The sequence below is a fragment of the Monodelphis domestica genome, chromosome 2 (genome assembly GCF_027887165.1).
Source record: "Monodelphis domestica isolate mMonDom1 chromosome 2, mMonDom1.pri, whole genome shotgun sequence".
Classification (NCBI taxonomy): Eukaryota; Metazoa; Chordata; class Mammalia; order Didelphimorphia; family Didelphidae; genus Monodelphis; species Monodelphis domestica.
This window is the reverse complement of record NC_077228.1, coordinates 142,262,610-142,288,635: the sequence shown is the minus strand read 5'-3', so window position 1 is coordinate 142,288,635 and position 26,026 is coordinate 142,262,610. Positions and strand designations below refer to the sequence as shown.

Genomic DNA, 26,026 nt, shown 5'->3' with positions numbered 1-26,026 from the left:
TCCCTCTGAACTTCTTTCTATTCATTTGCTTTGTGTGTGTGTGTGTGTGCATCCATTCTACCCTTCCTTTCTCCTGCATAACATTGGAAATGCCCCATGCCAGCTGAAACATAATGGTCACTCTCCTTTGCTCTCATCTCTGTTCCCTAATCTATGATATTTAACCTCATATCACAACTTTATTATTTTAAAACACAAATCCCTACCTACTAGGCATTAAATAGCATTAAAATTAATAACAATTTTCCATTAAAAACAATTGTCCTTACCCCAGAGAAGGATGAATTGCTTTGGGGATCATAATATGAAGTTGCAAACTCAATAAGCCTTCACAATAGGAGTTTACATTTTTAATTACATATATATACATATATATGTGTGTATGTAGTTGTTAATTTTTAAATACTTCATTTTTCCTACTATATGTAAAACAATTTTTAATATTTCATTTCCCCAATTACATATAAAGATAAGCTAATTTTTAACTTTAGTTTTCTAAAATTTTGAGTTCCAAGTTCTTTCCTTCCCTAAGTCTCCTCCCCAGCCCTTCCCTGAGACAGTAAACTATTTGATATAAGTTATACATATAATATCAAGCAAAACATATTTCCATATTGGTCATATTGTGGAAGAAGAAATGTATTTTCTTAAACACAAAGAAAATATAATGAAAAACAGTACGTGATTTAGACCTAGAGGGAGATACCATAAGCAATTAGGGAAGCATAAAATAGTTTACCTGTCAAATCTATGGGTAAGGGAAGAATTTATGATCAAAGAAGACAGAATATTTTTATTGTCATTTTTCAGTTGCATCCAACTCTTTATGACCCCATGTGGGGTTTTCTTAGGAGAGATGCTGTTGTGGTTTGCCATTTCCTTCTCTATCTAGCTCATTTGACAGATGAGGAAACTGAAGCAAGCAGGGTTAAGTGACTTGCCCAGGGTCACATAGCTGGTATCTTTCTGAAGTTAGATTTGAACTCGGGAAGATGAGTTTTCCTAACTTCAGGCCCAATACTCTCTCTACTGTGCCACCTAGCTGCTATCACAATGTTGTAAAAAAATATTGGGAGGATTATGCAGGATACCTGAGACAAACGTGATCTTGAGTCTTCCACTGGCATCTATTAGGGCCACAGGAGGGAATGGAGTCAAACAATCGATCATAAGACAAGAAGAAAAAGACTAGATGATGACTGAACCCACAATGAGATGTGAGGAGTCAGGAGACAGAAGCCAGTGTTTGAGGCAGAGCTTGTGGTCTAATACACCCCCATCCAGATTGGCATTGGCATTATGGGCATCCAGAGTATAGAGGGGAAAAGACTAAATGAAGCCAAAAGTGACCGAGGATTCTGGCATGAACACTAAATCTCAAATCAAGCACTGAAGCTGAAAATGTAAGTAAACAAAGGGAAATATAGACAATGATAATGAAATAAGAGACACAGGCAGTAAACCCAGAAGAAGAAATTAACTATAATAACTATAAGAGAACTTTAAATATATTACAATATATAACATGCGCAATGAAAGATTTTTATGATCATATAAGCTGTCTCAGTAAGGGGAAGCATTCAGAGGTACTTCTGGAATCTCGCCTGTCCTCCAAAAGAAACTGTGACTTGTGCCTCGAGTTGAGCACAAATCTGTGTCCTCTTTCCTTTGGTCTCTGAGAGGGGTACTAGAAAAAAATATTACCTGCCTCCATCAAATGTTGCTGTTCAAGGCATACATAGGTTCAGAATAAGTCCATTTTCTTGGTCACTATCCTGTAACAGAGGGAAAGTAGACCATTGCTTATATTTGCAAGTTTAACTCCTTCCCACCAAAATACTAGCTGCATAAAAAATTGTCACCAATATATTGCAAGAAAACCCATTTATCCAAGCCAATAGCAAACAAAAATCAGAAACTTATACAGATTAGGCTATACCAGAAATACCCCGAATGAATGAGCTCTTCTGCTCAGAACAAGTGAGTTTTCAGAAAGAGACATAGGCAGAGACAGAGTCTTACCCAAGGGGAAATTCTCCAAAATCTCTAGGCAGGTAAGCTGCAAGTGAGTCCCTGTTGAAGACCAGGCTTCCCTTATGTTAGAGTTAGGCCCAGAGTACCTAGAATCATCTGTGTGTCCTGTTTCCTTGAATGAAAAAAAAGAATACCTCTCCCCTCCAAAGCACTTGCACCAGTTCTACCCCTTACACCTCACATTGCACTCAATAGTATATCAATCTAGAGACGCGAAAATATAGCACACAAAACATTCCAGGCTTGGCTGGAGAATAGGATCTTATTGTTTTTGTTCTTCAATGTCTTGACTATGAGAACTTTATGAATGACTGGAATAAAAGAACTAAGAAGAAAAAAATGAAATGAGGATGTGAGGAAAAAATAGAAAAGGAGAATATATAGCTTACAACAGAAAATGGAAAGCATTACCAAAGCAGCAAACTCCCTGAAAAATAGAAAAATACAATGGAACAAAGAGAGCTCAATTACTCCAACAAGATATGAACAAAAGCCTGGAAAAAAATAGAAAATACAACATATCAACTATGCAAAACAACTCATCAAGAAAACCAATAGAGAAGAGATAATTTTGTCACAATAATTAATAATCATATCCTGGAAGAACTCTCAAGTTGAACATTATAAGAAATAACATATTCTAAATCCAGAACTTTAACATCAAAGAAAAAATATATTATAATTAACCCCCCAAAAGAGAGATCAGTACCAAAAAAACCAGTCAGGATTGCCCAAAAATACTATAGCTAATGGGACATAATGTCCCATAATGTCAAAAGGAAAAGAGCATATAAATAAGATCTTTAATAGGAGACTGTAAAGCATTCCAGCTGAGAAAATGAAACTTGTTCAGATTCTCTAAACTTAACAAAGACAAACCTAGGAAAGTAAATACATTTGAACATTTGGAAAGAGCTAAATGGCAAACAAGTACATATATTTTGTTGAGGAACTGAATGTGTCCTCTTTTTTTTTTTTAGAAAGCCTTACCTTCTGTCTTAAATCAATACTAATAATAATGCAGAAGATGAACAAGGATTAGGTAGTTGCTCAGGGTCTGAGATCAAATTTAAACCTAGGACCTCACCATCTTTAGGCCTCCCATCTCTTTCCACTGAGTCACCTTGCTGCCTCAGTCCTCCTCTTAATTGACAACCAAGTTGACATTCTTTATTCTTGCTCTAAGGGAGACCATAGCCTTAGCACTGTGGAGATGATACTTCTCTGAATTTAAGCAAGGCTGAACTTTTTAATAGCTTTGGGAAAAAAAATCTGAAAAATAATCAAATGAGGATGGTACAAGTTAGTTGGGAAGGGATATAGAAAATTAGGAGACTGATGAAGACACACTGTACTCAGAAAATTCAGTAAATCTGGGTAACCTGGAGATATTTAGAGTATTCTGTGAAAGGTAAAATATCAATGAACAATTGATGACAGCAAGTATTCTATTATTTTGTTCAGAGACAGTAAGATTGCTAATGGGGAAAAAGTTTCTCCTGCCCATAGTTTCTTCACACTAGCAATAGTATGCCCACAGATTATTGCAAGTAATATCAAGCTTTCTAGAAACATAACAAAATGTGTCACACTTAGTGTCCTAACTGTACATCCTAATAGGATAGAAGAAACACTCATCCCCTTAGAACCCCATTATCTTCAAAGGTTATAGAAAGACTAAAAATATAATAATAAATGCAAGAATAAGGTATAGTTTTTTCTTTGTTTTCAAAGAAGAAAGAAAAGGAAGGTGAAAGTGCTACATTAAGAAAAAAATTACAAAGATAAGAGGGAAAGTTACTATTTCTTAGAATTGAGGCCCATCAAAATATAGATACATGAGGGTGGGAGTATTAGAAATCTCATGAACCTCTTAACTAGGCAAAGGAAGGTTGAATACATGCATACAAAGCAGTTGGGGTAGAAATAATTTCAATAGGAGAGAAACGGTTGGAAACACGGATAAGGAAGAAAAGCAGGAGCAGTCTGTTCTAGTTATGGATTGTTAATGTTGATCCCATTCTTTTTCTACCACCCCCCCACCTTCTTTTTCTTCATAAAGGGGGATGATGGGCAAAGAGAGGACACATAACAAAAATGAGCTAATGTGACTAGAATGAACTCACCTAAAAGAAGGGGAAGACTTTATTTAACTTGATGAATTAAAAGGCGAAACCAACAATATGTTTTTTACAAGAAATACTCAAACATACAGATTTACACTGAATTAAAATAAAATGAGAAGCTGAAGTGGAATATATTTTGCTCCAGCTGAGGGCCAAAAATACAAAGTGAGCAATCATGAATTCAGACCAAGTGAATATAAAAACAGACATGATTAAAAGACATAAGTAATAAAATTATGTTGTGCTTAAGGATACCACATATAATGAAATTGTCAATATTAAATATATACATCTTTGCATTGTAGTACTTAAAGGAAAAGCTAATCTAACGATGAGAAAAACAGATGATTCAACAATAATTATTGGAGACCAGTATTTTTGCCCTTCCTTTTGATCTCTAGCATTCACTTAGCCCTATGCCTGACACATAACAAATGCTTACCAAATAAATACAAATAACTCTAATTTTATGTAAATTATTTGCAAAAACAAAGAAAAATAGATATCTTACCAAATTCATTCTGTGAAAAATTTCCCTCTAAGAAAACTATAACTACATTTATACTCAAAATATTTAATAAAGTATCATCAAAAAGGTGACTGCAATATATTAAAATGATTATGTATGATGGTCATGTTAGATTTATACCAGGAGTACAATGCTGGTTAAATATTGGAAAAATTATAAATATAAAAGTCCATTTTAATAGCCAAAAAACACAAAATTACATAATTATGTTAATAAATGAAGAAAAATCTTGACAATATACAGAACTTATTTGTATTAAAATCACTATAAATCAAACAAAATCAAAAAGGATAGGTAGAACTTTACTTATTCTGATCAATATTAACTCTTTAAAAATAAAAGCATACATCATGTGTTTTGGAGAAATACTAAACTCCTTTTCAATAAGATCATTAGTATGGTAAGGGTGCCCATTCCAACCATTATTATTTAATATAGATATTGCAATACAATAATCAAGGAAAAAGTATTTGAGGGAATAAACAAAAGGAATGACAAAATATAATTAAGACTTTTTTGCAGATGATCTTATGTTTAGATTAAACTAGAGATACAACTAAAATAGTCTAAAAATAATTTCAGCAAGTAGGAACTTGGAATTTGGAAACTTGGAGAGTAAATGAACCCCATAAAAATAACCAACTTATGAATAAAAGTCAATCCAAAAAGATAGAAAAAACAAATTCCATTTATAATAATTACAAAAAAATATAAAATATCTGCTAGTCCATCGACAAAGATATACTCAGGAGTTATAAATACAACTCTAAAACACTAAAGAAATAGAAATGTAAGTAACTGCAAAGCAATTGTTTATGGCTGGGTAGTGCTAATATAAGTTAAATGATATCACCTAAAATAATTTACAAATTTAGTTCTATAATAGTCAAACTACCCAAGGTATTACTTTATAATACTAGTCAAAATAACAGCACAATTAATCTGAAATAATGAACTTTCAAGAATCCCCAGGGAAATAATATGAAATGAGAATAAATAAACTCAAACTGGTGAATTAGGCTATTTCTATACAAACTTCAGTTGGAGACAGAAGCAAATAGTTGAGTTAGTTGGTCATCAGTTGTCTTTTTATTTATATCACTTCAAGTTTCACAACAATTCTGTTAGGTGGCCAGTGAAAGTATTATTTTCCTAATTTTTCATATGACTAAACTGTGGCTAAGAAATGTTAAATGGCTTTCCCAAGTTCACTCACCTAGTAAATTAACATACTACATTTTAAGCTCAATTAAAAGTGTAGAAAGACCAAAATGATGCCCCAAAGTTTAATTTTTAATTTTTTAAAATTTCCTCATCAATTATATCTTTAAACCATTTTATATGTGCACATACATAATATAACAATTATATGGAAAATGTATTTTCATCAAAACTTTTGTTTACAATTTTTATCTATACCCTATCATTATGATGATTCTATTAGCTCCCATTAGTTCTATTTTACCAAACTGTTGAGTTCAATTATTTCATTATGAGATTTCTCTGTGTTATACTCAACTTTTTGTTTCTTTAAGAGATATTTGGCATAGAACTGACAAGAACTGGCAACTGATTAGATATGAGGAATAAAAGAAACAAGAAATGAAGAATAATTCTGAGAATAAGCACTTACCTGGAAGAAAACAGAAGTAAAAGATTTGGAAAGATTTTAGTTTGGAGAAGATAATAATGAGATCCATTTTGGGGTCCCTGCGGGACAGAGATTTTCTGTAACAATATCTGTTATAGGCCTTATGGCCAAGAGAAGGCTTAGATGTATAGATATGGGATGCATCTTTATAGACTAGACTCATGGGAGCAAATAAAATCATTTTCATGAAAAGGAACATATAGAAGATTTGTGAGTGGAACAAAAAAAGAGAAAAGAACAATAACATTTGTAGGAGAACCAAAAGAGGCTGATGAATGAGAGCATATTCAAGATAACAGGATATTAATCAGTGTAAATGGCTACAATGAGCTCCAAAAAAAAGGTTAAAAAGGGTTTAAAAGACCAGTGGATTATCACTTGAGATATTATTAGTAACCTCACAGAGTACAGTTTCACCTGTAAAGATTAAAATTTGGGGAGATACTGATAGAGGTAGAAATTAGTTTCTCTCTGCAAGGAGTATTATATTTTTAGAGGTTTATTGAAGATTAAGGATTAAAGAAAATACAGGATAAGAAAGCACGTGTCTAGGCCAAGGGGCCTAGACAACCTTACCTACATTATGAAAAGAGCTGTGTCTGCTTGCAAGTGGAAACAGGAAAGACCAAGAGCCTATTCACAACCAGGTTAAATACCCCATCTCGCTCTCTGCCCAGGTGAGAATTCAGTGATATTACAAAGCATTCTGGGGAAGTGGAGCAAGGACTTCTGGGGATTGAAGTCCTGGATTCAAGTCTATTTTTACATTCCTCATTTGATCCTGTTGGGAAGAAGGATTTCCCCAAAGGATCATAAAAACATAATCAATTTAAAGGTTACAACAATTTGAGGATAAGAGGGGGGGAAAAAACACAACCAATAATTGCTAGGCGCATTGACAAAAAGCCAGTTAGGGGGCAGTCCCCTTTGGCATGAAAGTATACATACAAATAAATGTTCAATCAACTACACCCAAAGTTCATTCTTGTGCAGCTTGTGGTCTGGAGGCTTCTTCATGGTGTCTTCTCCAACAGTTCAGTTTCTGGATTCAGAGAGGTATCATCTTTCTTTACCTAAAATTCTTCTCAAAAGGAAATTTAAACTTTGCAATTTAAATAATGATATTTTTTACATTCCCCCGTTAAGAGGGTGATTGAAAAATACAGGATCACTTAGGGATGCATGGCTGAGGTATGAGGTATATGAATCAATTGTCAAGAGAAATTAAAAAGAAATCAGAAAAATCCAAATAAAAAAGAAAATACTGTATAAAATATAGACAATCAAAGTCTTATGTGTAAAAATTCTAAGTAAAAGAAAAAGAAATCTATAACAGTTCCTTGAATCAGGGCCCAATTAAAATGATCTAAGCAATGATACATTTACCCAGTCAGTAGCCAGGACTACAGAAAGTTACCACACTATGGCATAAAAGGGGACTAGATTATATGAGCCAAGGTTTCGGGGAAACTCGTCTGTGAGTATTTTCAGAGTGAGTGTGGACACAAGGAAAGCCTATGTTGTAACAAATGTTAACACAGTAACCTCGAGTCTTCACACTAGGTTCAAGACCTTTGTATTGGCTTAGAAGGGCATCAATCCATCCTGGATTGGCTTATCATTGGCTCTATGCAATGGTTCTTTTGTGTGTATCTTGTCCTGAAATCAGACAGAATCATTAAGCAAAGTCCCATAATTTTTTTTTAATAATTAGAGGCATCATTTTTATAGTCTTCTAGCTGTTGGGGTATGCATTAGCAAATGTATCTTAAACTTATATTACTGAAAAATCAAAAAGTTAAAGAAAATCTTAATGCTGGTGACATGTACTTCAAATATAAAAAAGGAGAGGAAAAAAATAGTATATTGCACATGCAAGAAAAAATATAATAAAAGTTTTAAAAATTCAAAAATGTAGCTTATAATCATTGACACTCTGTGTCAGCTAAGGAAATATAGAATACAAGGCTTTCTCACCAAAAATGAGATCCATTTCCTCTTCATGTCTGTCCATGATCTACTGTGAGTGAAAGCAAATGAATTGAACAAGGTAACATTTTTCTTTTTTAAAGAACAGTAGTACAAATAAGTAGTTATCAATATCCCCAAAATCCTCAATAGCCCAATTAATTACATACTATCATATTTCACATAAGTTGCTGTATGGCATTTTTTAAAACCTATGAATTGATGGATATTTGTCACAATTTTTTACAAACGTAGCAATCTTTCAACCTTGGTGATAAACATATTTTTAAACAAAGTAAAACTCATCTTGGGTTAAGAACATAATCAAGAAATATCATTTTGGTGGAAGTAGTGAGCTAAAGAGTATAAATGAGAGGTGCTCCTTTTTTGGAGGCTTTTTTAGGGGTACAAATGCCCTGAGATTAACTGCCCCAACTTCCATTCACATATTTAGAAATGCGGGAAGGTTGGGGGTTATAAAATGTATTTCACTTCAGCTGTTAAAATGGGTCTTACCTCGTGGTAGGGGCAGGCAAAAATGACCAGAGATTGTTAAAAAAAAATTCCAAAAATCATATTTTAAAAACCCTTAAAATCATTTGAGATATTTAGCACATTAAAAATTCCAAAGGTTATTGATACAATTGTAACCAGTTCTGATGAAGTCCATCTATCCTCTATGTGACAATTTTACAAAGGCAAAAATAGAAAAGCTGTTTTTTTTTTTTTTCATGTATGGGCTTAATTACAATGATCTCAATATGGTTATAGGGAAAAGCAACAGAATTTTAAAACTCAGTACATTAAATGAATAGTATAACAGAATAATACTGAATCCAGTAATATATGAACTTAAAATCACAAAGTTATATCTTAAACAAAACAATCAGGAAAATACAATAGAAATAGAGATTTTTTAAATAAACCATTGGAGTCTGAAATGCCTTAAAATATATAACCTCCAGTCTTTAAAGTTCCTTAGGTGTGTGTGTGTGTGCTTTTTTAATTATTCATTATCCATTTAAATGTCTATTATCCGAAGGCAAATTGATAAGGGGTAAGCAATGAGGTCCAAGCGATCTGCTCAGGGCCACATGGCCATGAAGTGTCTCAGGCCAGATTTCAACCAGAGACCTCCCCTCTCTGGGCCTGGCTTTCAAAGCTAAAAGGTTGTACAGAGTTGAATATTTTCCCTGACATGCAGGTGAAGTCAATAAAAGGATCAATGCAATTAACAGATATTCTTGTAAAATAGCCATGCTTTTAAGTTCCTGCTTGAAAAAAACCTTTCTTTCCCTCTTGTCTCTCTCCCTCCTACACTCCGATCCACCCACATGGAGCCAATAACCCTGTTTGTTACCAGAAGGTAGAAATGAGTCTTGAGCGATGAGCGAATCTGCTCCAAGGCTAGAGTTTGTTGGGTGGGCAGGTCACCAGGTGATTGCAATCTAGGTTGAATCAGGTGGGCCAGGTGAGGGAGAGAGAACACTGGGGTGGGCAGGGCCAGGACCGGAACGCAGACAAGCAGCAGGGCCAGGAGCTGGTGCAGAGTGGGCAGCCGGGGTGGGCAGGTGAGCTGCAATTGGATCAAACAGCAAATTGGTCTGGAGCGGATAGCTGCAGGCAGCAGCTGATCAAGATGGTTTTCCTAAAAAAGCATCTTGGAGAAATCTGGTTTAAAGAAAAATTTCTAGGCAGTAGCTATTAAAGGCTGAACTAAAGATCAGTAAAGAAAAGAATCAGAATATTGAGAGTATTTCATTTTCCCGTTAGGTTGACAACTGTAAAGATTAAAATTTGGGGGGATACTGATAGAGGTAGAAATTAGTTTCTCTCTGCAAGGAGTATTATATTTTTAGAGGTTTATTGAAGATTAAGGATTTAAAAAAATACAGGATAAGAAAGCACATATCTAGGCCCAAGGGCCTAGACAACCTCACCTACATTATGAAAAGAGCTGCATCTGTTTGCAAGCGGAAACAGGAAAAACCAAGAGCCTATTCACAACCAGGTTAAATACCCCATCTCGCTCTCGGCCCAGGTGAGAATTCAGTGATATTACAAAGCATTCTGGGAAAGTGGAGCAAAGACTTCTGGGGATTGAAGTCCTGGATTCAAGTCTACTTTTACATACCCAAATATTAAAGTCCTAAATCAGATTTCAAGAGATTGAGATGTGTGAGAATTTAAGCTAATTGAGGGACAGGGTTTGCTTATGCTTTTTCTAGCCTAGGTTTTAGGCGACTAGAAAAAAATGAGATCCTTCTAAAAACATATAGCAGTAAACAAAATGAGGTCTATTTGACTATAGCAAGAGATGTCAACAAGATAATCAGAATGCAGGAAGGGCAGTCAATTGAGAGTACAGCATTGACTCAGCTGAATGAAGCTTGACAATATAGGTCATTCTGGTCTGTCAGTCAGTAATCTGAAGGAAAAAACTCATGACAACTTGTGCCCTATCTTTTATTAAGCTCTCATGAAGATGGGTCAACAGCCTGGATCTTAGTCTGGCAGCCAGGAAGACATGAATTCAAATCCACACACTAGCTCTGTGATGTTGGGGAAGTGATTGAACCTCTGACTCAATTTCCTCATCTGCAAAATGAGGATTATATAGCATCTTCCCCCCTAGGGTTATTGTAAAATTCAAAGGAGATAATATCAATAAAATGCTTGGCACAGTGCCTGGCACATAGTATTCAGTATTTAAATGCTAGCTAGTAATAGTAGTAGTCGTAATATTCTGAATCAATTAAAACTCAAGGTGATTGTCATAGAGAGTTTTTTCTTTTGTCATAGCTTTTAAATAAAAAATGAGTGCAGTTTTCATAGAGTAGATTCTTAGAAAAAGCTAGTGCAGTCTCAGGGTAGGGTTCTAAGAAATATTGCTCCTATTATAACAGCACGTAGTATAATATCTGATACAAAGTAAGTAGTCAATAATTGATTGTTGATGGAATGAAGAATAAAGAGGTAGAGGCATCAAGTTTCAATGACTTTCTTTTAGGAATTTGTCTATATAGGATTGCATCATACTACAATCTTCTAAGTGAGTCCCCTTAAGGAAAACTATCCTAGCTTCAAGCTACTCTGTGGTTCTCCTTAATGTGCTTGCTTGTATTAATCATCCTGAGAACACAAATGGTTCAAAGCAAAGGCAGCATCAAAATGGTCATTAAACCCAGGGGAGCTAATGAGATGATTAAGTGAAAAACTCACAAATGGCAAGGTCATGAGAGGGATGTAGAGTTGGGTTTTTTTAAGGAGAGGGGAGTCCTTGGCATGTTTGTAATCAACAGGGAAGGAACCAAAGAGTCAGTTGGAAGAAATTAGAGAGAAATTGTGGGTGCAATTTGCCAGAGCAGATGAGAAGGGATCAAGGCTAGAAAGAGAGGATGAGGAAAAGGGTTACCATTTTATAAAAGATTGAAGTAAAAGTGGAGAAAACAAGGAATAATATTGAGGGCTTTTAAGATCCAGAGTCGGAAAAAAGAACCTTTTGATAAATGGCCTCTAATTTCTCAGTAAAATATGAGGCAATATCTTCAGTTGACAGAAAACAGGTAATACCTGAAGTAGAAAGCTTGGAGAGAGAAGAAAGAATGTGAAACAGTAACTGTGTGACCTGCAGTTCAGAAACTCAACTAGAGAGGAATAAAGGATTATATCACTGCAATAAGTTAATGTGTCACAAAAACAAGGATTTACAGCATCCTATTGCCTTGATGCTCTCTAAATGTGAGTATATTTCTAAAATGTGGAACCCTACAGTGGGGAGAGAAGGTTAGAGTTCCTTAAATTTGCCAGAAAGGATCAAAAAGTCATAGGCACCTAATCCACGAGGGAATGGCCCCATATCTCTTTGCAAATATACTCTTTTAGACTCATTTGTGCCTAACTGACTTTTGGAAGTTCTCATTTGGTCTTTCTTTGTCAGAATTTATAGAAAAAGATGAATCAATGTCTTTAGTATCAGGGTTTAAGAATTCCTGCTTTAGTTCATCTTGAGCCCCCAGATAGTAGTTCCAACTATTAAAGAATCCATATTGGTCTCTCTGGTGATTATATATGGCCATATAAAATTTCCTACTACTCTTTTCTGTATGCTTTGACAGCCATGCTCCACTTGGTGGCATTTAATAACTCCAAGGACATACACACACAAATACAGGCAAACACACATGCACACAATCAGAATTGAAACATATGACCATGGGATCTTAGAGAAACTGATTTCTTTAAATAGGAACAAATAGTAAAACAGAAACAAAGACAAAGATGGAAAATATAACTCATTGCTAGAATATAAGAGTGAAAATGAGAAAAGGTTCAGATGTTACCAGGTTTGTTCTTGGCAACAGGGATATCTGCAGTCACTCTACAATAGCTGTATAGTTCAGCTGCTATACCTATCCCTTTGTAAAGCATGGGAATGGAATTAAGGAAGACCTGAGTTAGAATCCTGCCTTAGGCACTTACTAGCTATGTGACTTTAGGCAAGTCCCTTAACTTGTTTGTTTCAGCCTCTCCTTTAAACAAAATTCTCTTTTTAAAAATAGCATGTTTCCAGTGATGATATATATGTCTGTAAGCCATGAAATACCATAGTGTCTTGAGGTTTAAATTTGCAGGCTATCCAGCAGTTAATGGAAAGATGCACTGTAAAAGTTAATAAGGAGTAACATGCTGCCAATGAAGAATTTTGCAGAACTTAAAGGATACCATAAGAGATATATATTTGGAGAAGATTGGTCACATATCATTAGCAAGGAATAACCTGATAGATAGACCCTACCCTCCACCTTGAGGATTTATAAGAAATATCATAGACAACCACCACAAGACAGGAAGGCATGAGTGGATTGCAGGCTGTGTTGTTGAGGGAAATACATCAGAGAAACCACAATTCTCACCAAACATGGAAGTAGAAAATCACAGAATTGGAGTATTAAATGGACTTCATTGGCTATCTAATCCAATGCATACATAGAAGGAATATCTATTTTGACATATCTGATAACTGATAACTTGGTCTCTACTTGAAGACCTCCAAGGAAGAAGAATCCATACCCTCTAAAAGCATTTCATTCTACTTCTGAACAGCTCAAATTATTAAGAAGTTTTTCCTGACATCAAACTTATATTTGCCTCTTTATAACTTTCCTCTAGAACGTGCCACTGATTCTGGGGCCAAATGAAGCAAATCTAGCTTCCATCAGTGTGACCATCTTTTAAATACTTGAACACAATTATGAATCCCCACTAGCCTTCTTTTCTTCAGGCTGAACATGTCCAGCTACTTCAATCAATTTTTATTTGACATAGATTCAAGGTTCTTCACCATTCTGGTTGCTCTCCTCTAGGTGTTCTATAACTAACCAATGTCCTTTTTCAGTCATGGTGCAGAGAACCGAACACAATACTGATGGGGACAGAGTATCATCTCCTTAATCCTGGAAACTATACTCTTTTTAATGTCATCCAAGATGGCAATATCTTTTTTGTCTTTTCATCTTGAGATCACAGTTCACTAAAGCAAAAAGGTCTTTTTCAGAGCTGCATGTCCATGTGAGATCTATTTTTTTTATATATAAGTGTCATTTTTCAGTTATTTTTTGTCGTATTTGACTGACTATTTGGAGTTTTCTTGGCGGAGATTCTGGAGTGGTTTGACATTTACTTCTCTAGCTAATTTTATAGATGATAAACATTGAAACAAATGGGGGTAAGTGATTTGCTCAGTCACCCATCTAGTAAGTGTCTGAGGCTGGATTTGAACTCAGAAAGATGAGTCTTCTTGAGTCCAGGCATGGCACTCTATTTCACCTCATTCCCCACATATACAAGTGTAAGACTACACTTATCAGTATTGAATTTATTCTATTCAGACCAATGTTCTAGCCTATCAATATCTTTTTGGATTCTGACTCTATCAGCTATATTAGCTATCCCTCTCAGCTTTGTGTCATCTGCAAATTTGATGAACTCATATAACATCAATGCATTTATCCAAGTCATTGATAAAAATGTTAAGCAACCCAACACTGGCAAAAAAAAAAAAGGAAATGTAGTCTGATAGGATCTTTCCTTGAGCAAGCCAAGATGGCTCTTTTTAATCTTTGCTTTCCTTTTTAGAGTTTCAACTTTCACTTAAATGGTTCAAGAATTACCAGGAATCAGTCAAATCTCTAAGATTTTAGATTATGTTCTCTTCTCTTTTTGAAAATTGGGATATGCCCTTCTCTAATCTTTTGGTTCCACTCTATTTCTCCTTGGTGATCTTTCTGATATGACTGAGAGTGACTCAACAATCACATCTGCTTAGGACCTAAGAATGTAATTCATCTGGGCTTAGTGTCTTGTACCAGGGCAGCCAAGTGATCCGTACTATGGCCATACGGCTTTTTAAGTCATTTTTATTCTGTTCCCCCCACCTCCGCCCCCCAGTGTAAGTTACTTTCTTTTTCAGAATAAAAGGAACAAATTAGAAATCAAAAGGCTCTGTCTTCCCTCTAGGGTCAGTTGTCCTCATCCAATTCAGCAAAGCATTATCTCTTCGTTTTTCTTTAATCAGCAGCTTCTGCCATTTACTCATTCATTAGCACCTTTCACCATATATTAACACCCTGACTCAGACCAATGTTGGGACTTGCCTGCAGTGCCCTTGTCATACAATGTTCTCACATCTTGCCAGGCTCCAGGTGAGACCTCTCACATAGCATCATATGAAATATCAAAAGAGATTTTGTTGTTCATGACCATTTAAGGGTCACAAACCAGGAGAAACCCTATCCCTTCTTGGATCCTCCTTTTCTTCCCAATATAATTGGGAGAGAAAAAAAACACCCTTTGAAAATTACCCTGAGGTTCCTTTGCCAATCCCTTCTCATTCTGAGCTCTAGGCCTTCATCTCACACTGATCAATTGCTTCCATCTCCTGTATATTTCCATTTTTAAAAATCTGTTGGCTTGCTACTTCCCTGGGTATCCACATTGGTTTCTTTCGGACAAATTCCATTTTTCCTCTTCATTAGATAGAATAGTTCCCCATGGTGTCTTTAGAATTTCATTTTTGAGCATTGTCTGCCCTTTCTGGGCCAACTTCCCTGATTCTAACACTTTCTCCTCACTTTCCATCTCTCTCCCTCACTTCCTCTCCATAAGCACTTTGTTCATTTCTTACCTCCCCCACTATTTCAGTTGTCTTCTCCCTCTAGGCTGCTATTTGGAACAGGGAATAGAGGAATGGACTTGCAGTCAGGAAGACCCGAGTTCAAATACAGTCATAGACATTGACTACTGTGGGATCTTGGAAAATTAATTTTTGTTTGTTTCTTCATTAATAACATGAAAATAATTAATAGCACCTATCTCCCAGGATTTTTAGAAGTATAAAATGAGAAAAATTTTAAAGTATCATCCGAAAGCTAGCTATTATTATTATCTCTTATTCTAAGATGTAAGCAGAGAGCATATATATCCTTTGGCTGACAATGATTTCCAGTAATGTGGACTGCAATCTTTTTATTTAAATAGTTATGATATAACTATGTATATAAAATAGATATACAACAATTTTAAATAATTTTATCATATCTTTTCTTTTTCTTGTTTATATATTTGGATATTAGTACTTGTCTAAATTTATTTATTTATTTTTAAAATGAAGAAACAAGGAGGATAAGGTAAAATCTGGATGAGTCAGCAAAGACTTAGTAAGATATAAAAAGGTTTAGATCAACTTGGGCAGGAAAGTATCCAGGGTGGGATGTCAAAATGAGACTCGGGGAAGTCTGAGCCAAAATCTGAAGACCAAGGTGCTAGAATCAGTTTTCAGGAAGAGTTAAATAGAACAGATGAAATTGCCAAAACCAGGTCACTTCTGACTCTACATCCTTCTGAAATGGCATCAGTAGGTTAGAAGGCACTGATTTAAGATTTTAAAGGATCTGTGCGGGGGGGAGGGGGGGGAGGAGGGGGAGACACAGGTAAAACTTGATAACACCTCATAATAACAGTTCTCAAAGTATGGTCTGTGGACCTCTTAGGACCCCCACAACCTCTCAAGAAATTCTCAAAACTGTTCCTATTATACTACGGACATTTTTTTGGTATTGAAACACTCTTCCCTGTTTCAATCCATACTTGTGTGAGGCCATATTTTCTTTACGTACTTCAACTAAAACATCTCTCAAAACCTTAAAAGAGATTTGCAGAAATAGGTAAAACCATTCCTCTCTTCTCACTAATGTTGTTTTGGGAACTGTAGGTCTTTCCATAAAAATATGTTGTATATTAGTATATAATAGGTTTATTAATTAAATTGAATTTCTAAGTATTTTAAATAGTCTTAATTTCCAATGTGGTAAATCGGAATATATATAACACACATAAACAAAAGCTCTTTGGTATCATCAGTAATTCTGAACAGTGTAAAGTGGTCCCAAAACCAAAAAGTTTGAGAACCCCTGTTTTACAATAACAGAAGTCTAAAAGTTACAATATTTCATTAAAATGTAGAACTGAAAAAAAATTAAGGAACAACTACTTGGAACCAAAACTTAGAATTGGGCCCGTCATGCTGTTTTGTTGTTGTTTTTAATGAGCCAGAAATATAGGAAAGAACCATATATTTAAGGAAATTCTAGGCAATCACATTTTAATTGCACACATAATTGGTAAGCCAGGAGCAAACATACTTTTGCAGAAGTGAAGATGAATGTAAAAAAATCTGGTTGTAAACATTCAATACCATTATTTCACTAATCTCACACATAATCATAATGTAAGTATGCATTACTTTTGCACCACTATTTCCTAGATAAAGAAACTCTTACTTTTAACATATGTAACATATTTTTCATGTTCTAATTTCTAAGTATATTTTGCTTACTTGATGCCTAAAAAGATTAATTAGCCTAAGTCCAAAAAGTTAATTATTTGTTGCCCCAGCATAATGTCTCTTTTCATATTTTGTCTCCTCTGTCTTGGGATTCAGCTTACTTTGGGGTCTGTATACTCTTGACTAGACAGATCTATGATTTTCTCCTAATAGTGACACAGTCTAATCAGAGATGAAACCTCAAAGTAACATTTCAGAGAGTCTCTCCATTGCTGGGATACCCATGGTATCCCTTAGGTACAAAGTAGAAAATAAAATAATTAGTGTTAGCTAATTTTTATGTAGACTGTATCATTGTGAGAATCATGTGAGAAATTTTCTCACTTTCAAATTAAGATGTTGCTATTCAGTTTAAATCCTTACATAAAATAATATTTCATATGTTAGAGAGATAGTGTAACTTAGTGGCTAGAGAACTGGGTTTTGAAACATGCTGGCTTTGGGACCCTCGGCCAATAATTTCATCTTCACTGCTTCAGGTAGCTCTCTACAACTAACAGTGTGGAATTCTGGACATTTAGAGGTGCAGTCTCTATCCATTTAGTGTAGTTGGCGCTGAGGGGGTTGGAATAATAATGGCATTTTTCAAAATGCCATTTTATTTTGTAGCATATACAGATATGGATATATGATCCCGAAAATTCAAGTCCTTCTGAGCTGGAACAAACTGCAGGACTTCCTTCCATGGTAGGATTACTATTATTTATTTATTTTCATAAATATTATTATCTTGCAGTTGCTGTCGATATGACAAATTATCTTTCTTGTAGAGAATGCAGAAACACTCTCTGGGTAGTAGACCTGAACCCATGGTATACTGGGATAACAGAATATATTATCACAATTTATGGTATTTCTGTAATTGGCTAACATGCTTCCCCCCAAAAAAGGAACCAGATTTCCAAAAATTAACAAATGTCTCAGAAATGTTTGATAAATATCCTTTTTGTTTGCCCTGAAACCACCTTTAACAACAGTTACACCTGTATGGGTTCATCCTGAAGTGAATCCAGAATGACAATATTAGAGTTGGCTACAACTTTAAAGATTGCCTAGTCTTATCTAGCAGCCAGTAGCTAGAATCTTCTTTAAGACTTTCCTAACAAGGGACCATTTGGCCTGTGCTTTATTCTAAAAACTGCTAATTGTAAGAGGAGATTTGAACACAGAGTGGAAATGGAACACGGAAAGATGCAAGAGTGACAGCGAAGGGCAGTTGGAATGAGGAGAACAGAGGCTATTGGGTAATTTACCAAGGGACAAGGGAGTTCAATCTTGAACCCTGAAGAGAAAGGAGGTCCCTGCCTATGTCTGGATTGATAACCTGACATATCCTGAAGATTTCCCAATCAAATTCATTGCCCATTTAGACTATATTTGTTCCTGACTTCTTTGCTATCACAAGATCTTGTGGACTGACAGGATTTTCAGCTGTTTGAAGGGGTTTTGCCCTGGAGGGTAGTTTGAATCAGTTGGTGTTTCCTAAACATTAGATTAGGGAAGCCAGCATAGGGAACTCAAGAAAACAGAAAAGCTTACAAGCTAGTCCTTGCAGCTGACAGCCTAGGCTGGAAGGACCCTTCCTCATCATCTGTGTTTAGCTTAAGGAAATCCCTTTTACCTCTTCCCTAATCCCATCATAGCTTTCCTGTCACAACTAGAGTTTGTTTATTTGATAGCAGTCAGATCTTTAAACAAGGATAAGAGGGTTGGGGGGTGGAGGTTGGTCTGTGAGCAAGCTCTATAAAAGAATCAGGCATAAAGCAAAGTCCTGATTCTACCCACACTGGTCTTCCTCCAGCAGGGGTTTTTATCAGAATGGCATTTCCCAGGAAGATTAGGTTTTGTAAAACTTCCTAATATTCTTCATTCCTGTGGTGTGTCAAATCTGGTAAAGCCCTCTGCTTACCTGTGTCATTGTCATATTTGAAAGGGGACAGAGGGCAGCCATCAGCTCTCTGCCCAGTCAGGGAGGAAAACCCTTGGGGGAGTTAGTTCACCAACACAATCAAACTAACCTCAAACAATCCTTCCCTGGTTTCTCTTCATTTCCTTTCCCTTTTAACATAATTAAGAAATGCAGCTACAAACTATCCTTGGTTAATCCTGTTGTTCTAATTCCTTTGATCCAAAATGGATAACTAGATGAAAATTCCTTTCTCTTGATAATCCTTACTTGTATTCTCATCTTCCTTGGTTTAAATTCAGTGGTCTGTCCCTTCCACTGTACTCTCTAGAATGCTGACTTTATTGTTTGCAAGCTGCCTTTTGTCTTCTCACTTTTTCCTATACTTTTTATGTATAGTAGTAGTAGTCTCTCCGAAGCCGAAAATAACTATTGTCTTTGTGCATTATCATCTATTGATGTACCCTCATGTGGCTTTGGAGTCCAAAGGCTGAGGCACAGAGTCTGTGGCACATGGGGCCTGGGACGCCTGTTGTTACAGGAGGTGCGGCTGTGGCCTGGTGTCGGCGTTCACCAGCAGCGGCAAGATGTCCACGTCGCTCATCTTCAAAGGTGGTGGCGGCATGGTTAATGTGGGTTCGCCAGCTGCTTCTGTCAGAGGCAGCAAGTTCTAGTTGCTTTGGTGTCATGCCAGCCCACTTCAAGTTGGACTTTAGCTGATCCTTGAATCTTTTCTTTGGTCGGCCTTGTTTCCTGATCCAGCTGACAGTTCACCCTAGAATACCTGTCTTGGTATTCGCTGTGGGTCCATGCGGATGACGTGTCCAGACCATTGTAGCTGGGTTTTGAGGACCAGGACTTCGATGCTGGTGGAGTTGGCTCTGTCGAGGACTTCCTGGTTGGTGATTCGGTCCTGCCATCGGATCCTCATGATTGACCAGAGGGAGCGTTGCTAGAATTGCTCCAGCTGTTTCATGTGCTTCCAGTACAGTGTCCATGTTTCACAACCGTACAGGAGCGAGCTGAGGAACACTGCGTTGTACACTTTGAGCTTCGTCACAGTGCTTACACATCTGTGTTGGAGGACTTTGCAGCGCAGCCGCTCGAGTGCCTGGCTGACCTTTTGGATCCTGGCATTGATCTCGTGGTCTAGGGACCCATTGTTGGCGATGGTGCTGCCCAGGTACTTGAAAGTGTTGACCTTAGAAAGCTGCGTGCCTGGTGCGGGTTGGAACAGCACCTCTGTTTTGCTGAGGCTGATAGTCAGGCCAAACAGTTTTGTTGCGGTGGAGAACCTGTCCACAATGGTTTGAAGATGATTTTCTTGGTGGGCCATGAGAGCACAATCATCTGCAAAGAGAGCTTCCAGGATGAGTCTCTCTGTTGTCTTTGTTTTTGCAGTCAGGGAGCGAAGGTTGAATAGTGAGCCATCCAGTCGGTATTTGATGTAGATGCCCAGGTCTAGATCTATCACGGCATGTCATAATACTTGGGTGAAGGATAGGTTGAATAGTACCGGAGCGAGGACGCAGCCTTGTTTCACACCATTGGAGATGTTGAAGTGATCGGAAGTCTCTCCACCAGATAGGACTTCCCCTGTCATGTCGACATGAAAGAGCTGGATCAGTTTGACAAATTTTGCTGGGCAACCGAGCTTGCTGACGATCACCCACAATGAGTCCCTGTTCACTGTGTCGAACGCCTTTGTCAGGTCTATGAAGACAATGTAGAGATTCAGGTTCTGCTCAAGGCATTTTTCCTGCATTTGCTTCACCGTGAAGACCATGTCGATGGTGCTGCAATCTGGTTGGAAGCCACATTGTGATTCAGGCAGGTTCTGTTCTGAAACAGATGACAGGAGTCTGTTGAGTATAACATGGGCGAGGATCTTTCCAGCAGTAGAGAGCAGTGAAATGCCTCTGTAGTTGTCACAGGCTGCTCATGTGCCTTTGTTCTTGTATAGGACTACGATAGAGGCATCTCTGAGTTCTGAGGGCATGTCTTCCTCTTCCCATATGCTGGTCAGCCTGGTCAACCCATATATGGAATGCCTGAAGTGCCTTTCCATTTAAGGCCTTGTATACCTCGGTTGGAATCCCGTCTTTACCGGGTGCCTTGCCTGCACACATTTGTTTAATGGCTTTTTGGACTTCTTCTAATGGAGGAGGGACATCAAGTTGCTTGATGATGCAGTTTTGGGGGATCTGGTCAAGGGCCCTTTGGTCGACTGAGGAGGGTCAGTTGAAGAGCTGGCTGAAGTGTTCTTTCCACCTGTTGCTGATGCCTTTTTTATCTTTTATGAGAGTCATTGTCAGAGGATAGCAAGGGGGCGGTGGTGGATTTTAATGGCCCATAGACAGTCTTGAGGGCACTGAAAAATTGTTTATAGTTTTTCGTGTCAGCAAAGCACTGAATTTCTTCTGCCTTTTTTTCCCACCATCGGTTTTGCATCTTCCTGATCTCACACTGCACCGTGGCTTGGAGAGACTTGAATCTGTCCTTTTTAGGAGCAGAGTTTGGGTCATTTTGCCACTCCACAAAGGCTTTGTTCTTTTTGCTCAATAGGTCTTCAATAGCAGTGTTGTCTTCATCGAACCAGTTGTTTGGAGCCTAGGACTGCCTTTGATGTTTCCGTCACCACGTCTCTGAACTGGTTCCATTTCTCGGTTGGGCTTCCAATGAGTGGTCCCTTGGCAGACAGTTTGTCATCCAGACAGGACTGGAATGTTTGCAGATAAAATGGATCTCTGAGATGACTCATGTTGCAAGATGCGCGAACTCTCTGGGCGTGTTTTGGATGGCGAGGCGCAATGCGCAGTTGAAGAGTCCCTCTAACCAATCGGTGGTCTGTCCAGCATTCAGCTCCTCTCATGGCTCTGGTGATCTGTACATCCTGGATGTGTCGCCGGCATACAATGATGTAGTCAATGAGATGCCACTGTTTTGATCGTGGATGCATCCATGTTGTTTTGTATTTGTTCACCATTCTGAACACAGTGTTCGTGATGGTGAGTTCGAACTCTGAGCATTTGCTGAGTAGCAATAGGCCGTTGTTGTTCATTTTGCCCAAGCCGTGTTTGCCAAGCACTCCTTTCCATCTTTCATGGTCCTGGCCAATGCAGGTGTTAAAGTCTCCCAGTAGTATCAGTTTGTCATTTGTGGGCGCTCAGGTCAGAGTAGAACTGCTCAATGGTCTCCTCTGTGCTGGTCAGTGTTGGGGCATATGCGCTGATGATTGTGGCATACTTGTCTTTGCTGAGAGGCAAACGGATCTTCATGAGCCTCTCGCTGATGCCCACAGGCAAGTCTGGCAGCTGTTTGAGCAAACTGGTCTTGATAGCCAGGCCAACACCGTGGATTCTGTCTTCACTTGTGGCTCTACCTTTCCAGAAGAAGGTGTATCCAGTGGTGGGTTCGCTGAGTGATCCCTCTTCTGGTAAGCGTGTTTTGCTTAAGGCTGCGATGTTGATGTTATATCGTGCCAGTTCTTTACCAATTAGAGCTGTTCTTCTCTCAGGTCTTGGGGTATTCTCTCTATCAAGTAATGTTCTGATGTTCCATGCTCCTAGTAGGAGTTTCTTTGTGTTTTGTTTTCTTTGGTTTCGACCGCTTAAAGGGATGACCCGCCAGCTGCGGTGTGCTGACTGGGTGTTTGTAGGGCAGGCAATGTTTGAGACACCTTTTCTAGTCCCCTCCCTTGATTAGGGTGAGCAGTGCTTTTTACGAATGCTCATGCTAAATGAAACATGATGAATGCCTGATGACACCATATCTTTTCATACCTGGTTCACAGTTTTTCTTGTCACACTAATCCTTTCCATTGATGTCAGTATTGGTATTGGTACCAATATTGACTCTGATAGACCCTCTAACACTGGCCTCTCACATGATCATGACATTTATCTCTTCTGTACCTTGCTACCACAGATAGTGTTCACAGTTTAGATTGAACCATCACTGAAAATTGCTCCCTTCTCTATGATCTTAAATTCTACACTTCTAAGACCACAATTCCCTGAATTTCCATCCTTCCACTGTATCATTCTTGTTATAAGGCTCTTCATCTCTTATTATAATCTCAGCCCCAAAGTCTGGAATTCTTTCTTTACCATACTCCAAGAAATCTTCTCAGAGTTAAAAGCAGAACTTTGAGAAAAACTGATTCTAAGAAATTTCAAGATTCTAAGATTTAGGTTCATTCATCTAAGACTTGTTTAATGCACTTCTGTCTCTTCTCCCTACAAAGCACCTCTTCCCAGAGCATCTTCTCTAATGTTACATTTCTGAACATAGTTTCCTTAATCCTTATCTCTCTTCTACCTAGGGAGCAGTTCAAATATCCTCCTTACTCCCCACTGCAATCTTCGGAAGCTCCATCTGCTAACTCGGCAACCTTTCCTTCTTTGAGGTTCCTTTGAGTCCACATAGCTTATCCAGATCCTGGTTGCATTTATCTTCCTTACCTACTGGCTCCAAGTCATTCCCCTTCCTTCGCTCCTTTTTCAATACCTAGCTCATAGCCTTCCTCTTCAGCCCAACCCCTACCCTTTTACTTTGAGACATATGTGTGTATACATCATATGATTCTCTGTATACATTTGTTTGAGTGTGTATATGCATTTTATATATACATGTGGATGTATATGCATATTCCTGTATGCTTATTTGATAATTATTGAGAGATATGGGTATAAATTTTCTAGATATCTGGTGGACAGCCTACTACTGACAGCACTTATCATAACAAAAAGAGGTCAGCAAATCTGAAATATTTTTCTTTTCTTAAGAGAAAAGAATGCTTAACATCTTCAAGTTCAGCCACTCCTGGAAGTGTTTTGCAAAGAGATAACCAGCAAACCTCTGTGTGACACAAGAGATTACCATGATTATTCCCCTTATGATTTCACTAACCACTACTTGATTATTTCCTTGTGTTGATCTTGGGAGGCTAAGGTGGATTTATAAATAATAAGTATTAATATTTAATTAATCAGTTAATTTGATCAATATAACTGGTCAAGCTGATGATTTTGAAATGTTTTAATTAAAAGATGCATAATAAAAAATAATAAATCACAACAGCCAATGAATATAACAGCTTTACAGCAAAAGTCATGTTTTAATTTCTTTTAATATTCACCATTTATGATACACTCTAAGAATGGGAGAAAGCCAAAGAAAGATACAGAGAAAGGGAAAGGAGTGTTTTGTATGGGGAATAGCAAGAAGGCTAATGTGGCAGGTCCATAAGAAGTAAGAAGGACAATGTTATATAATAAGGCTGGAGAAATAATTTGGAGCCAAGTCGTGAAGGGCTTTAAAAACCAAACAAAGATATATATTTCATCCTAGAATAAACAGGACCACAAGAGTTCTTTGGGTAAGCCTGAACTCTAGGACAAATCCCTTTGGCAACTGTAAAGGATAGATCAGAGAGAGAAGAGACTTGAGGCAAAAGGTAATCAACTAGGAGTTTATTCCAGTAGTTCAGGAAAAAGATCAGGAGGGACTAAACTGGGTAGTGGCTGAGAGAAAAAAGAGAAGTGAGATGGATGGAAGGGATTTTATGGAAGTAGAAATTATAAGACTTAGCAACTAATTGGATACTTGGGGTGAAAGAGAGTGAGCAATCCAGGATGACTCCCAGGTTAGGAACCTGAAAGACTGGAAGGCTAGCAGTGCTGGAGACAACAGAAATAAAACTTAGAAAGAAAAGTAGTGAGTTCTGCAATGCAAATTATAAGCCATCTAAGCCCTTCACATCTTGTTGAGTTATACTAGCTTATCAAAAATGTAAGTGGAGTAGTTTTTTCCTCACTGGCTATTGCCCAGTGATTTGGCTGGTGGTGAGGGGGTGCAGTTATGAATACACTGTGATGGCGGCAAAGAATTTCTTCAAAGGCAACTCTTGTGTCCAGGTTATCACTACCACAAAAGCCAATGCCCGGTATGGAAAGGGAGACATTAGGAGCTTGCACAGTAGGGAAGGGGCAAGAGTCATGGATATTGGGTGATAATGGGTGAAGAAAGTGGTAGAGTTGTATGGGAAGCGGATTCCACAAGTGTCCTTCACAAGTGGATCTTCTAACACTTTAAGCAACTGACTACACTCCAGAAATCATCACAAGATCTCTTAGATGTGTGTATACTCTATTTTGGAGACCATTAGATTAGATGACCTCTGATCTTCCTTCTTCCTCTAAATAGATGATCCTGGTAGAATCATTAAAAGGCATATGCTTCTTCCATTTGCCATCAGCTAGCTTATCTCCTTATGGACTTGATCCTCATTCCTCTTTCTTTTGCATTCTCTCTTTCTTTTATTGCTCTTTCCTATTCCATCATTTCTGTGTTCAACCAATATTCTAATGTTTAACAACCTAGAGATCCTATTTCTCATTCACAAGTAAGCAACAAACCATTGGATGATTGGTTAGGATGGGAAGCATCCCATCATAATCATTATTTTATTACATATTATTACTATTAGTAGTAGTAGGAATATTTAGTCAATCAACCCAGTGCTTCCTTCCACCTTATTATTTGGATTAAGGGGAAAAGGCTAAGAAAACAACAAAGCTATATCTCAGAAATATATGAAAGCTTGGGGGCAGCTGGGTAGCTCAGTGGATTGAGAGCCAGGCCTAGAGATGGGAGGTCCTGGGTTCAAATCTGACCTCAGACACTTCCCAGCTGTGTGACCCTGGGCAAGTCACTTGACCCCCATTGCCTAGCCCTTACCACTCTTCTGCCTTGGAGCCAATACATAGTAGTGATTCCAAAAAAGAAGGTAAGGGTTTAAAAAAAAAAGAAATATATGAAACCTCAATAACTTCTAGAACAATATCAAATTTATTCTTTTTCCTTTTATTGATAGAATAAACTATAAGCTAAATGAATTTCTGCT

General features: G+C 37.4%; 1 protein-coding gene across 12 annotated transcripts in view; it reads left to right on the top strand.

The window, feature by feature from the left end:
• Positions 1-26,026, top strand: part of CATSPERE (catsper channel auxiliary subunit epsilon) — a 211,963-nt gene that overhangs the window by 85,095 nt on the left and 100,842 nt on the right. For 9 of the 12 annotated variants that reach the window (XM_056816066.1, XM_056816061.1, XM_056816067.1 and 6 more), the window contains one exon: positions 17,823-17,900. The exons of the other annotated variants lie outside the window; for them this stretch is intronic. In XM_056816066.1, coding sequence (XP_056672044.1) covers positions 17,823-17,900 — 78 coding nt within the window. The remainder of the gene's footprint in view (positions 1-17,822; positions 17,901-26,026) is intronic. 12 annotated transcript variants of the gene reach the window in all.